This window comes from Macrotis lagotis, chromosome X, assembly GCF_037893015.1.
Source record: "Macrotis lagotis isolate mMagLag1 chromosome X, bilby.v1.9.chrom.fasta, whole genome shotgun sequence".
Taxonomy (NCBI): Eukaryota; Metazoa; Chordata; class Mammalia; order Peramelemorphia; family Peramelidae; genus Macrotis; species Macrotis lagotis.
In genome coordinates this window covers 440294183-440310489 of record NC_133666.1, presented here as the reverse complement: position 1 = coordinate 440310489, position 16307 = coordinate 440294183, and the positions used below count along the sequence as shown (strand labels likewise).

Sequence of the window (16307 nt, the reverse complement as noted above, 5' to 3'; positions counted from 1 at the left end):
GGAGCTCCAACTAGGAGCCAACTTTTGTTTGTTAATAGTATACTTTAGAAATCAACAAATTCCAAATGAGGTTTTGATTTTTCATTTTATTTTATTTTGTCTAGATTTAAGAACATGATAGAGAAAACGTTAATGTAGTTTGAACTTCAAGATTTCACACATAAAATGCTTTCCCCCAGAAACATTTACCAGAATACTCTTTAACCTGTTCCACTCTGCCTATTTGCCTTGGCAAGATCTGAAAAGACTTATTGGTCTTGTAATAGTGTTTGGCACTTGCAATCTTCATGTGCATCAGTTGCCACTCTTGCCAAATGTGGTTAGGCATAGCGTTGTGTAAAAATAGAATTTTTTTTCTATCAAAAATATTGCTTTCATGTGCCCAAATGACTGATATTTCATTTAGAAATAACTCCATGAGGTAATTTTCCAAGTTCTGACTGTAGCTCCTAATATATAGAAAAAAGACTGCATTTTGTAATGACTTCATGTAGTAATATTAATTACATCTACCTGTGAAATTTCCTTTCTGGAACAAGGTTTTCAGATCTCATGTCTCTTCTTTGCCCTCCTCAGGCTGTGGTTTCTTTATGTACTTCAACAGCAGCTCTCTGAATGTAGGGGAAAAGGCAATCCTGGAAAGCCGAATATTTTACCCCAAGAGAGGTTTTCAATGCCTGCAGTTTTATTATTACAACAGTGGTAATGAAGATGACCAGCTCAAGATCTACGTCAGAGTGTATGTCAATGTTAATGGTGATGAAAAAGTCCTTTTGAATCTGGTGAATGACATGAAAGGTATGAGATTTTACCTTCAAAGAACTGTTTGAGTTTGGGTCAATACCTTTTGTAACTTCTTGACCTCCATACAAAATGAATTGAGCTTTCCTCCTTTACAGCTCTATGCTTTTGGTCTTCTGATGGTTTGAGATGCATATTGGAGTCTTAGCTGGAGAGCCTAGCAATCCTGAATGGAGCTTTCCAACTTGAAACCCCCCCAAAGAGGGGACTTTCTTAAGGAAGGACCTTCATCTTCACTGATTAGGGGAGAATACCTCCTCAATGGATATTGGGTCATGGATTACAGAAGCATCTTAATAAGTGCCAATTAGACCCATTTCTTTTATTTTGGTCTAGAACTGTATTTTCCTGTTTGCAGGGGATTTCTGATGAGGAAACCTATGACCCCCCCCCCCACACACGCTCACCCCAATTCTGATCAACCATTGCACAAAACTTTTTATCTTAGAGAATATCCTCAGGACACCGAAAAGTTTAAAGATTTTTATACAAGGATGTATTGGTGTGTCAGGGCATGAAAGCAATTCTTCCTGACTCTAAGGAAAATTCCATGGCTAAAATTCCTATTTATTTATAGTGTTCATTTCTTTTTATTTCTGGTCATTTCACTTAAATTATGCAGTTAAGTTTTTGTCTACCTAGGAACTTGATCTTTTTATACATCCTTCCTTTCCTTCTTTTGGGGGATGTGGTGAGAGGAAATGAGATAAAGATGGAATAATATATGGTGATATCCAAGGGAGATGGGCATAATACACTACCATGGAAGGTTTTATGAAGAGTCAAAGGAAAACTTTTTTTTTAAGAATTAGGAAAATTATTGACTCCATTTTTACAACATATTTTTCTTTAAATTCAGCTTTCTCCTGTGCTTCATCTATAAAAGCTCCTTCTATCTGCTCTGTTAATGGAAAATTTAAAAAGATATTGGACTGCCTTGGGGAGAAGGTACAAAAGCTAAATGCCTATAAGTGAAGTTCTCAAAGCAGATGTTAATTCACCACTTTGGGGGATGTTTGCAGCTAGAATTAATTATTTGGACAATGATTGGTTTAGAAGATTTTCTTCTCTTTCTGGATTCTATAAAGAGATAGCCCCCCCCCCCTCTCTATATATAAAGTTGGAATGATAAGTAGGGTAGGTAGTATAGATAAGCCATCTGAGGTTAGACTCAAGAAGACTTTAGTTAAAATCCAATCTCAAATATTTATTCTGTGGCCATGGTCAAATCTCTCTATCTGTGTCATTTTTTTCAGTTATTGTATGGGGAGAATAATAATTTCTATATCCCAGGATACAAAACAAATTCTTTAAAAAATTCTTGTTCTCCCCCTTTCCCTATGCCAATATTTCCAAAAAGAAGAGCTTCTAGGATATAAGATTTCAGGAAGTCATCCATTTAAGGATTGATAGTATTCTTTATATTATCACCATAGAGATGGTAGTAAACTTGCTGATATGTTTCCAAGGAGTTCATATATGTGTAAGACTTTCAAGTGAATAGGATCTTAGAGTTCTTGGATAGGTCTAAAATATAACAAGCTCATGGAATGTACAGCCTAGTTTGTACATGATAAAACTTGAAAGGGAGCCAGAAATATTCTTCTTCTAACACCAGGCAATAGTATAGTGGAAAATGGGATAGATTAGGGATTCAGAAGATCTGAATTCAAATCAATTCTCTACTGCTTACTTCCTGAGAGATCATGAGCAAGTCATTTAACCTTAGCTTTCTCATCTATAAAATGATCCCTTGCAGCACTAAATACAAGAGCCAATCAGGACACTCTTTAAAAAAATCTTTGATATGACTTTCAAAAAGAGGTAAGTAAAAAGCTCAAAGAATCATTGATCTGATTGAATGTGGTAGCTCCAAGACCTGAGTTCAAATCTAGTCTCTGATATTTGCTAGCTGGATAAGTCTCAATGTCTACTTCAGTTTCCTCTTTTGTCCAAGAAGAATAAAAATAGCATCTGCTTGATAGAGTTGTCATGAGGATCAAATTTGTTACGTGATTTGGAGACCATAAAGCACCAGATAAATTCCAGCTATTATTAATTTTGGTCCTAACATTCTTGTGAACAGTTCAAAGGTAAAACTGATAGATGAATTCAGTCTTGTAACCCTTGAAAAGTATGGTTTACTTCTCAGGGAAGGAAGTATACTAGAAATGTTCCCAAGCATTCTTTAAGATCATATGATCTGACATGACTATTGGGAAGTAAAATATCTGAATTGAAATGTGGATGGAGCCATGACACAGAACACTATTGACTTGTTTAGTCTGGAGGCTATGAGCTATTCATTTGTAATTAACTTGGTAACAACCGACTTTAAAAGTTAACATTTATTTTCTATTACAGATCAACCCATTGGAAGCTGGCAACTCCATTATGTACCATTGACAGTTACCAACAAATTCAGGGTGGTATTTGAAGGAACTCGAGGTACTGGTACATTATCTGGTGGTCTCTCCATTGATGACATCAATCTCTCAGAAACACACTGTCCCCATCATATTTGGAAGTTAAGCAACTTCACACAGCTCAATAGTTCAAGAGGAGTCATCTTTAGCTCTCCATTTTATTCTCCAATAGGCTATGCCTATCAGGTTCAAATGAATTTCACTCATCACAAGTATATAGGGATATATTTTTCCCTGATTTCTGGAGCCAATGATGAAAAATTACTGTGGCCATGTCCATGGCAACAAGTCACATTGACAATTTTGGATCAAAATCCTGATATTCGTCAGCGCATGGACAATGAGAGGAGTGTAACTACAAATCCATTCAAGAAATTTGGTTTGTGTTTTATTTTTTTATTTATGACACAATATATTCTTTTCACTAGAAAACTGGAGAGAGAGAGGGGGCAAAAAAGAGAAGGGGGCAAAATGGGCACTAGATATTTGATCACTTAATAGGTAATACCTGGTACAAAATTCTAGAGTCTTTAAAGCAGAAGTGTTTGTGAGGATGTCTTGTAATTGTTGTGGGGAAATGAGTTTCAAGAATGTTGAGCAGTATAAATGCTAATAGAGAAACATGGAATGAGAAGGATGGTCAAATAAGAAGTATATGTTGATTCAAAGGGTAGCCTCTTCCCTCACAATAAATTTTCAACCTATAATTTATTTTCCACTCCTTTTCCCTGATGAGTTCACTTTCCTGGATATCCTTGGTTTTTGAGAGCTGCTTGGGTGAGTTTGGGTGAAAAGCCAGTTTATGACCAAAAGCCCAGGCTTAGGTGACCCTCGAGCTGAAGGCTTTCCACAGAGCTTTGCTGTGATAAAACAACTGTGTCACCTGTGACCTCACTTGGAGGTAGCCCTGTACCTAAACTTCTTAACCTGGGTTACATCCTGCTAGGTTACATCATGCACAGTTTGAGATAGTCATTGTTTTATCTTGTATGCTAATTTTTTTTTTTTGCTATAAGAACTATCTGATACTGTGAATAAATGGCTCTGCTAGTTGTCCTGATAGCACCCCCACTTGTGTGTGCACATTTCATTTGTCTCTTGAGCCAAACTAATCCCCCTGCTGGTAGGGGGCCCCTATTATTTGGCACCCAAGGTGGGGCTCAAAGCCATGGCCCTGTGATTAAGGGTCTCATGCTCTACTGACTGAGCTAGCTGGGCAACTAGCAGAGTCATTTATTCACAGTATCAGACAAGTGGCATTGGAAGAAAGTAACTCATTATAAATTACTCATTGAAAATTTCCCAAGTTTTAGTCTGTGCTATGACCATCATAACTTTTTTCCTTTTTGCAAGGCAATTGGGTTAAGTGACTAGGTAATTATTAAGTGTCTGAGACTGGATTTGAACTCAGGTCCTCCTGACTATGGGGCCAGTATTCAATCTACTGTGCCACCTAGTTACCCCATCAGGACATTTTTTTGTAGTTCTTGAAAAGGAACAATATTTAGAGGATGAACTTGTGACTTCATTTTTTTTTTTACTGTACCTTGTGGGAGAAAGGAGGAATATATCCCAATTAATTATTGTTAGTCTGAAGTTTTAACTTTATTTTGAAAAGGATGAACTACCATGCAAGAGAAGGTAAAAAACTTAGCAATCTTAGCAGGAGAAGACAAATTCACAGAACCATAGATAGATAGATAGATGGATGTTTGGATGGAAGGAAAGTCAGCCAGTGAGAGATAGAGATAGAGAGAGAGAGAGAGAGAGAGAGAGAGAGAGAGAGAGAGAGAGAGACCAAGTTCATAAAAATTTATTGTGTCATCATGCTAAGAATTGTAGATATAAGTAAAAATAAAAATGCAAGTCTTTACCACTAAGAGCTTCCAGTCCAATTGGGGCTGACAACACTGAATGGGAAGAGAGTAAGGACCCAGTGAAGGAAGTATACTAGGTAGACAAGATGACTGGGGAGGAGGTAGAAAAGTTTAGAGAGATAATTGAGATAGGACTGTGTGAAGTGAGCATTGCTCAGGCCCATCCTAAAATTTTTGTTCTGAAATAATTGTTTTGGGAAGTTATTCTTTCCCAAATTCTATGGAATGATGGTCACATTCTACTAGAGAATAGTGCCTCCCCGACTCTCCTTCCCTGATCCAATGGTACTGAACCCTGGGCTCTGAGTTCAACATTAGATGACAAGGTGAATTGAGTTCAAGGTTGGATGACAGTCTAAGCAGAATGTGTCATCTTTAGAATCACAGAAATAGGAATGAACACATATTAAATAGATTCAGTATTGATTTCTCTGCAATTTCCTCAACCAGTTTTGAGGGGTGCAATGTAACTAAAACAAATTATATTAGGATCAGAATACAACATAATGGAAATAATGTTGCTCATATGATCTTGGGAAATTACCTCCCCAGACCTCTTTTACCCATTCTTAGAATGAAACAGTTGGAATAGAGCTTCTGTTTAGGAGCCCCTGATTCAATACTGAGTAACAGCACAATCATTCCATACTATAGGAATCAAGATGACACTGGTGCAGGCTGAAGAAAGATCCAGTCAGAACAAAAACCTAAGGCAAATTAACTCCCATTTGAGCATTAGAATGTTTAGAAATTTCCTCAGATGATGGTAAATAGAGTCACAATAAGGAAATAGCTTTATTTTCTTCTCTTTAGTAGACTTCATAGGACTCATTGGGTTCCATGTTTTTCATTTTTGAATGTATCTTGGGGAAAAGAGGACTCAGAACCAGCACAATAAGAATTTTGAACTTAAGCAAAGTTCATTTTCTGAATAATTTCTCCCCCAGTGCTCTATAATGGTCCCTTAGTTAATTTGGGTCCCCTACTTCCAGACCTCATTAGCATGCTCTACTTTTTTCTTGGTATCAGATCCTTTCACTATTTGTTCTCCAACAATTAATTTAATTAAATAATTTCAACTAATTTGCCTGAGTAAATTAATCTGTATTATTCTGTTGTCCTATCCATACCATATGTTTTTAATCCATGTAAAATGAGCATATCTCCAGAAAACCCATAAAAAGGTGATTCCAGTGGTGGCAATTATAGCAGTGGAACAAATATTTTGGTTGTTAACATCAAGTATGTGATAACAAGCTTCACAAATCCAGCTGAGAAAGTATCCCAGGCCTTAAACATCACTTGTTTTCTTGATTCAGGTTAACTTCATTCTTAAAATATTGTACCATCATTTGTTTTTTACAACTTCACAAAATATGAATTACTCTTTCAGGTAAGATAAAAGAAATGTTTCAATGGGACAAACCCTCCAAGGTAGGAATGAAGGCAACATTCCCTAATGGAACATCATATAGAAGAGGTATAGGATATGGAAGTAGTGTCTATATAACCCATGAATGGATGCAAAGAAGAGATTTTATCAAAGGGGATACTGTTTACATCCTTATAAGTATGGAAGGTATGTCAGTACGAAGTAGCTCTCTTGTAGAGAATGTTTTTCTTTATGTGGAAATAGGTGACTTTCTGTGTAGTTTCTCTGTTCTATTTTCTGTGTTCTTAGTAGAAAAGAAGATTGGCAATAGATAGTTCCAGACCCTTCCAAGAGAGTTATAGTATGGCTCAAAATTCCTAGAGTAAGGAAGAATCATATACAGTTAATACAAATCTCTACTTAGTCAACTAGGAGTCAGGATTACATGTTAGAAAGACCTCTAGTCTGAAAGTCAGTGTTTATGGGTTCTAGTTTCAGTACTTCTACTAATTCTCTATGTAACTTAGTAGTAAAATTCTCTAGGACTCAGCCTCAGTTTCACCCATCTATAATATGAATAAATTGAATTGAATGAACTCTAAGGTTCCTTTCACTACCACAGATCTAAGAAATCTACTTCAGTAGCTAATTAAACTGTGACTATTGATTATTCCATTGCAGAGAACACATTTCTGAGATTGTCTTAACTTTGCTGTAGAAAGATTCAGAAGAAAAGCAGACAAAATATGTTATACATATTTTCTTATATATTTTCTGTCTTTAAAAAATGAAAACCTAAAATATAAAGAGCCTGAATTAGAAGCTGTGACTTTTCTTTACATTTTAATAACTGTACTTAAATGTATTTTTATTTGTAATCCTATGTATTTTATTTTATGCATTTAAAGTCATCTGAGAAATAGTCTATAGGCTTCAATGAATTTTCAAAAGGATATGAGATTGCAAAAACGATTAAAAACCACTGATCTATTAAAGTTACTCATAGACCAAATAATTCAACTTTTAAGTGTTTCATTGACACTATTTTTACAGCATTGCTGTAAAGTTGTATGTTTGTGTATGTGTGTATTTCTAGTAGTAAGAATAATCATCCATCTTTTCAAACACATGATAAAACAGATGTGGCAGGTGATAAATGCATATTAATACTAAAAAAGGTCCATGATTTCAACCTGTTGGGTGTACTCTTTTCACTGATCCAAGTTGCAATCTTTACATACTCTAATATATGATTTCATGAGCTTCTCTGATCAATAAAATCATCATTTGGTTCTTGGGCTCCTTAAACTGGCTAAGTTTGGCTAAGTTGGATTTTGGATAAACTTGAACATTTTTTTCATCTGGGTTTAGGTCAGTGGTGTGCTGGTAAATGTTTAATAGCTGACTCTCCAAAAAAAAATAAATATGCATAAGATATGATTTTAAGTTTAATCTGAATTTTTAACATTTTTCTATTACTTTCTTATACTTTTACAATCAGTAAAACAATAATTCAAGTCCTGATTTATAGCATTTGTTGTTTTTCCAAAGAATAAATCTCAAATGAAAATTTATCAATAAGTTTTTGTAATCTGGTTAGAGCTGGCTCAATATACTCCTAGACCTGCCAGAGCCTGTACTCTTCTGATGTTCCCTTTGACTACCCTGGATCACCTCTACACCATGACAAGAAAATGGAATATAGTTCATATTTAATTTTAATATTTCTCATGTTTTGTTAAATAAAGTCATAATTTATTTTTGAGACAAGCAGTTTGGCATAGAGAATAGAGAACTAGTATCTGAGTCAGGATGACCTGACTCTTGCTTCCTACATATACTGACTGAGTGACCATAGGCCCACAATCTTTCAGTTCTCTAGGAATCTTTCCAAGAAAATTAGAGAATAGTTGTGAATCTTAATTGGTAGATGGAGTTTCCACACTGTGAGCTCTGTACACCATGAAATTATGGATCTCTACCAAATCACTCATCACACCTTGTACTCCTTCTGGGCTTCAGTTTTCTCATTTGTAAAATGATAGAATAATCTATAACTTAAGTTCCTTAGTTTTTAATATACTATAATCTTTATTCACCATGATGTTGGAGTTTAAGTGTTGATAAGTAGAAGACTTATGTAACAAGTGGTCTAGTTCAAAGTGTTGGGAAATTTTGACTTTCATATATTTGATAGAAGAATTGCATCCATTGACATGCCTTAGTATTATTTTATTCCTCTGGAGAGAGATAAATATTTCTGTAGGCAATAAAAGCAATGGTCTCATCAATTCTCTAAGATCCCGTTTTAATTGAACATTTATAATTTTATCTTTCTGTTCCCAGTGCACATATCAGATGCTTTAGAAACAGGTATTTTCTGGTTGACTAACAAAAGCAGATAAAATGTATTTGCTCTGAGCAAACATTTATCTCTGCCTGTTCCCCTCACTCTGAAAGGTCCTGAAATACAGCATAGGCTGTCCTTCTACCTCGAAATGTTCATGTCTACAATATCCCCATCAAGTAACCATCCAACCACCCTCTTCTTGAAGATGTCCAGAGATGGGAACTTAGCTTCTAATGCCTCACCCTTCAAATTATTTTCCATCTACTCTGTTTATATCTTTAATATAATTAGTTACTTATATGCTGTCTATTCAATTAGAATGTATGCTCCTTGAGGGGAGAGACAGGGTTTTTTCCCTTCATATCCTTATTAGCATTTAGCATTGTGGTTGGCACATATTAAGTGATTTACAGTAATAAATGATTGTTGACTGACTGGTCCCCCAATTTCTGCAAAAAATAAGTGTTCTTCTATACTCACAATTCTAGAATTTAAGACTCAATGGTGATTGAAACTAAATCTAATCTCTGTCCATGAACCTTTTCTCTTTCAGATATATCACACCTCATTAACACATCATCATTTATTCCTATGAATGTGACAGTCACTTCATCAAAATCTCACATAAATCTTTGCACAAATTTAACCTGTCAAAATGATGGCATCTGTGTTTCCCACAATGACAAAGAACAATGCAGGTAAGAAGATAACTTAGTATATTCGTTGATTTATTTATCATCTTTGAAATATCTCTAGTAATCAAAAAAAGAGGTTTGGAAGTTGGTGGAAAGCATCTTCCCCTTGCTTATGGACCTCACAATGCTGCTCATAGAATATTTATATGATCTTATGATTATAGATTTACGATTGGAAAGGACCTGAATGGTCATTGAATCCAACTTTCTGATTTTATAGATGATGAAACTAAGACCCAGTGAGCTCCCACCCTTAGAAGGGGCAGAGTCAAGATTTGAACTTCAATGCCTTGATTCCAAATATAGTGTGTTTTCTGTTGCAGACAACATTGCATTGTAATTCATTTTATGTCCTCCCAAGGGTGGGAATAATGTCATTGCTTATAAAAATGGAAAATGATCCTCTAAATTTTAATTCAAATAGGTTCTTATTTTTTGCTTCATGAAAAAATTATTCTTTATATGTTGTCATATTCTTTAAAAATATTTCCATTGAAATGTTTTGCTCTTTACAAGGATTATAGCAGCATGATTCTCAGGTCATTTTGAAAAACATCATCTTCAAATAAAATTAATATAAAATCATGACAGTGTAGTAAAGGAATTATTACTCCCTTTTACCTCTTCTCTGTGAGGTTTCATGACTTCATTCTCTAAGTACCTATTTATTTGCACAGTGTTCTTACATTATACCAAAGATTTTATAGATGTAATTTAATGTTTGGTTGAAATACACACATAGTACAATTAGCCAAGGCAGCAACGAAACATTCACAGGGTCATAGCACAGTTTGACCCCAAATAAATTACTACTACTACTAATAAAGTTTAAATTCAATCATATCACGAAAATCAATACAATTCATTGCTCTAAAATGTGATTAAGAAATACTGACCTACAGATGTCTATTAGTATTACCATGCAATCTACAAACAATAAGGGACTGTTAAAACAAAAATCAAATGTACAAAAATATCAAATGTAAAAAATTGAAATTGTCAGGAAAAAATTGTAGTTAAACAGAACATGGGGAGAAGAAATGCATGTTTCCCATAAAAAACATTTTAAATAAAGGCTCAGATTTTGTAAAAAGTTTTTTTAAAGTTTTCATCATGCATATTTTTAACTTTTTACACATATGCAAATGATATAATACAGTAGTTAAGTAATGGCCTCTTCTCTACCTTCCAGAACTCTTTACAGACTTTGAGACTTTATACTCCCTCTTTTCTAGATTTTCATGACATTGCTTTTTACTGCTTCTCCTCCCATCTCTCTGATTCTCCTTCTCAGTTCCCTTTGCTAGATCTTCCAAGTCTGTCCTACTAACTGTAGGTGACCATAATTGTGGGTATTTCCACTCCCCCACAAGATTCTGTCCTGGGCCTTCTTCTCTTCTCCCTTTATACTGTCTCTAGTGGTGATCTCATCAGATCCCAGGTTTTCAATTAAATCTTTCTACATATGATTCTTAGATCTACTTATCCTATCATATTCTCTAGTCTCATATTACTGACATCTAAGTATCCAATAGACACATAAAGCTTAACATATCAAAAAACAGGGTTCATTATCTTTTCCCAAAACCCCTTCCTCATCCTATCTTTTATATTATAGTCAAGGACATCATTATCCTTCCAGTCTCCCAGATTCTGATCATGTGGTATCCTCTCCTCTTAATTTGTACTCACCTTCCATATCCAATCTGTTGCTGTCTTGTTTCTAGTTATACAACATCTCTCATATATATCCTCTTTTCTTTACTCACAAGGCTTGCTGCCCTTTTGCAGACCCTCATTTCTTTTCTTGTGAGCTTTTGCAATACTCTTTATAATCCAGTATATACTTTAGTCTGTTGCCAAAATGATCCTCCTCAAGTACAGGTTTGATGACCTCACTTCTGTACTCATGAACCCCCCCCATCTATATGGAAAATCATTTTCTGTTTCAATTATGTATTGCAGACAATAATGTCAAGAAAAATTGAAGTAAAACATTTTCGTTTGAGCCTATTATGATCCAGCCTAGACTTAGATGTATTATCTTCTCTCTTGAATAGAAATGAGTCTGGTTTTCAAATCAAAGAAAGAGACATACCAAAATATCATATACCTACACATAAATGTAAATTATCTATCTGTCTATTTTCTATTTATCTGTGGCATCAAACAATGTGATTCCACAAAGAACGCATTTATTCAGTCCACAGAAACTTTCTCCCATGCTATAAAAATGTTACTTGCACTGAATAAGTAAAATAATTTTAGGATTTGTTTTACAAAACTAGAAACTGACCTTGAACCCCAGAGATCAAATTGAATTAACGGAAGAAGACAATGATTGCAAAAACCTTTGTCTTAACTAGGCAAGGAATATTGAGCATAAAGGCTATGGTATTCTGATGGTAAGGTACAATGGGATGAACATGTTTAGAGCAATGAAAATTTTCCCCAATCTCGAATAAGCTTTTGTGATTGTAAAATAAAAAATGAGAAAAAAATATGGCCTGATAAATGAAGAACTTTCCTTAAGGCAAGAAAGTCTTGGTTTTAAGTCCTTTTCCTGACATATACTGTCTATATGACCCTTGGTGTGTAACTTAAGCTCTCATCAGTCTAGGATGTAGTAGTCTAAGACTCCAAATTCTAGAAAAAGTACTGACCTACATCAATGAGGACATTCTTCTGACTGAGGCCTCCTAACATCAATAAAATTCCAGGGTTAATCACTATCCCTATCCTGAAATAAACAGAATGATAGTTTTAGAAATGATCAATAAAAGTTCCTATATTATAAAATGTTAACAATCCAATGCATTGTGAACAAAGTTACAGCAACCATAGAAAGATGAATACTGCCTTGTCAAAAAGGAAGGTTGATAGATGTTTTCAGAGTATAGGAATAATAGTAAATCAATCAACAAGTATTGATCAAACTCCTACTCTGTGTGTCATAGGTGTACAAGTGCAAAGAATAAAACAATCCCTTTTATCAAGGACCTTCCATTCTAATGGAGAAGATAACAGTTATATAAAAATATATACAGCAGAAATATACAGTGAATAAGGACAAATATATACAAAGGTACTAAAATGCAAGTTAATTTGAAAGGGAGATCACTAACAGTTGGGCAGATCAGGAAAGACTTCCTGAAGATAGGACCTTAGCTGCATCTTAGAAGAAGAGGGGAACTTTGTGAGCTGGAGATGGGAAATGAAGCATAGTATGAAACCTGGCTCCTACACTGCAGGAGTAGAACCTAATGAAGTTGGAAAGAAAAGTTGTGACCACATTGTGATCCTCTTATAGAACAGTAGAGTTTACAGTGGAATAGGAAGCCATTGCATAATATGGGAGTCACATAATCTATACTTAAGGAAATTTACTTTGACCACAGAGTGTAATATGTTATGCATTGGTGACATGAGACAGGGAGACCAATTAGGAGACTTTTAAATATCAAGTGATGATTCTGGCATTTATTGACTGTGATCTTGGGCAGGTCACTTCAACCCCTGGATCTCAATTTCCTCCTCTATGAAATAAAGGGGTTTGACAAGATTATCTCAAAATTCTCTTCTAGCTCTAATTTGATTCTACTCGCCCAATGAGTTCTTACAGATTCCCAGGATCAAGCTGTGATTTCTTTAAAGGAAAAGGTCAAAAATTTATAGCATACATACAGCCTGATGGGTGCATGTTTTGGAGGCAGGGAGAGGATGTTTATAGTATGTGTTATAAATAACACTACTATTCATAGCCTAATTCTATGTGAGTCTTGGAAATTTTTTAGTATCATATGGAGAGTAATTTCATGCTCCCTAACTCACTGCATTCTTATTTTTTCCTATAGTTTCCATAAAAAGATTGACTATGGAAATCTATGGATATGCCCTAGGTTCAGATCTCTTTATCACTTTCCTCTTTACTGTCTGCTGTGGCATCATCCAGTAACTTGCTGCATCTTTCCCAAAGTGAGGGGTAGGATATTAAGTGACTCCTTCTCTCTTGGGATGCGTCTTAGGCTCCTAATATAATAGACAAAAATTATACCATTCAGAATTTTTGACTCAGTGAATATATATTTTTCCAGTGATCTTTCCTCCTGTGGAGTGGCTTGCATCATATGGAACATGACTAGACAGAATGTTGACAAGATAGCTTTTTTCTTTCTTTTTTAGCATGTCTTTTTTTAAGAGTGCAAGTTCCTAGTCTATAGATGTAGATCTGAGAAAAAAATTGTTCTAGTGTGACTGATTCCAGTTTGAAAATAATTAGACTGAATGTTAACCAGATAAATTTTTAAACACGTTTTTCTATAATATTTCATAGTTGAATTTTTATTCTGTAGGTGTCAATTTGGGGGAAAATGGTGCTACATGGGAGAAAAATGTGAATTAATGGCTTCTACCTGGAAGGTTATAAAAGTTATATTGCCTGCAGCTGTATTTGTTGCTATACTGATAGTAATTCCTGTGAGTTTCTACTGTGCTAAGAAGAAATACAAGAATAAAGAACAAAACTAATAGTTCAATTATGACCTAGAAACATGTAAGTATGAAATAATTTGACTAAACAAAAATACTAAAAGGATGTCATACTCAGAGTCATTATATTAACAAGCTTTGGTCCTAGAAAATAATGAAATATGCCTCCTCCCTTGGCACAGCAGTGTGGGACTGCAGAGAGAAAAAGTTGCATGTGGTCATGATAGTATTTGCTTTTGTTGATTTATTTTCTTTGTGATAAGAGAGGATTCAGTTCTGGAAGTACAGAGATATATATCTAAAATGATGTAAAAACAAAAGTCATTAGAAGAATGCATTTTTATAAGGAAGACAGAAGCTATAAGTACTATACATAATAGAGAGTAAGGACAGAGTTGTAAGAATTTGTTATAGCCTTTAGGAAGTTTTTCCACTTTTATGAATAAGAAATTATGACAGGTGCTAGTATTGTCTTCATTTTATAAAAGAAGAAACTAAGGTAGAAAGAGGCTAAATGTCTTGGCCAGGGTCAAACAGCACATAAGTTTCTGAAGCAAGCTTTGAACTCAGGGCTTTCTGATTCCAGGACCCGAGCTCTATTTTCTGCACTGCCAAACTGCCTCTTTAGGTCATAAACCCTCCTCACATTATGTAACTGGGTTCAAAGATAGATAGGATTCAAACCCAGGTCTTCCTGACTCCAAATCCATCACACTTTCTATTACTGAAAATGTTCAGAATTGACAATTCTTAGATGTCAGCCCTCATAGTTTACACAGTACTTAAAGAGTTAATATTTGACTTTGGAATGCCCCCCCATCTATTTATTTATTTATTTATTTATTTATTTATTTATTTATTTATTCATTCATTCATTTATTTATTTATTTATTTTCCCAATTATTTATAGAGATAATTTTCAACATTCATTTTTGCAAAGTTTTCTCCCTCCTACCCTTCCCTCTCCCCACCCTAGGATAGCAAGTAATTTGATATAGGTTATACATGTACAGTCATATTACATATATTTCTATATTGTTCACACTCTGAAAGAAGAATTGAACCATAAAGGGAAAAATCACAAAAAGGGAAAATCAAAAACAAAGATAAAGTTTTGATCTGTATTCAGATTTCATATTTCTTTTTCTGGATGTAGATGGCATCTTCTATTGTTGGTCTTTTAGAATTGTCTTGGATCGCTATATTACTGAGAAGAGTTCATCATTACACAATGTTGCTGTTAAGTTATACAATACTCTTGATTTTGTGCATTTCACTTAGCATCAGTTCAAGCAAATTTATCCAGATTTTTTCTGAAATCTGCCTGTTCATTGTTTTTTAAAGTACGATAATATTCTATTAGCTTCATATTCCACAACTTGTCCAGTCATTCCCCATTGAAGACCACCCCTCAATTTCCAATTCTTTGGAACTGCTTTGAATGTTTTCAAACACATGGGTCTTTTCCTCTTTTTTTGTGATCTCTTTGGGATACAGACCTAGTAGTGGTATTGCTAAATCAAAGGATATGCACATTATATATATAGTTTTGGGATATTTTTCATTTCAAATTTGATTTTAAATATGAATGTATCTCATGTTCTAGCTGTTCAGACCTAATAATGAAGCCACTGTAGGAGAATGGGTCATTTCCACTGATTTTGCTCTTCTTTTATAATACTTACTGCTTTCCATTCAGTTTAGGGAAGGGATGGAGAAGGAATGGATAGAATCATGTCAACTGAAGGGAATAGAGAGGATGAACTTTTATAGCTGTCTTCTCCTTGAACTCTGTGTACTGACTAATACTTTCTCTGAGGATGGACTGAGAATTGAGAAGGAGGATTAAATATTGAGAGAGATAAAGGGATACTGAGGAAAGAGCACTGACATGAGAGGACCTGGTTCTATTTATCTTCTATCTCTGATTCTTAACACCTGTGTGGCCTTGGATGCTTTGCTTAATCTCCTCGGACTTGGTTCATGATACTAGATGGTTTCTGAGATGCCTTCCAGCTTTAGATAGCTAATTCTACTTATAAATTTTTTCTCATTGGGCAACTAAGGTTGAGAGAGGGAGACTTTGGAGCTTGTTCTCCTTGAGAAGATTCCTAAATACATCCTGAAGGGTTAATAGCAAAAAGGTGCAAGAGTCAAGAAGTATTCATGATTGCCTTTACATAATTCACAAATTTCAAGTCACCCAGATTCTCATCATTGGGGTCCTACCTGATGTTTCCCACCCTCTGTTCCAAAGACATGCTATTTCCATCTTTATAAGATATCTCATATTCACCC

General features: G+C 34.8%; 1 protein-coding gene across 1 annotated transcript in view; it reads left to right on the top strand.

Annotated features, from left to right (window-relative positions):
• Positions 1-14048, top strand: part of LOC141499236 (meprin A subunit beta-like) — a 64806-nt gene extending 50758 nt beyond the window's left edge. Inside the window, 5 exon segments of the mRNA XM_074202067.1 lie at positions 577-798; positions 3166-3612; positions 6510-6683; positions 9380-9524; positions 13874-14048. Coding sequence (XP_074058168.1) covers positions 577-798; positions 3166-3612; positions 6510-6683; positions 9380-9524; positions 13874-14048 — 1163 coding nt within the window.
• The last annotated feature ends 2259 nt before the right edge of the window (positions 14049-16307 follow it).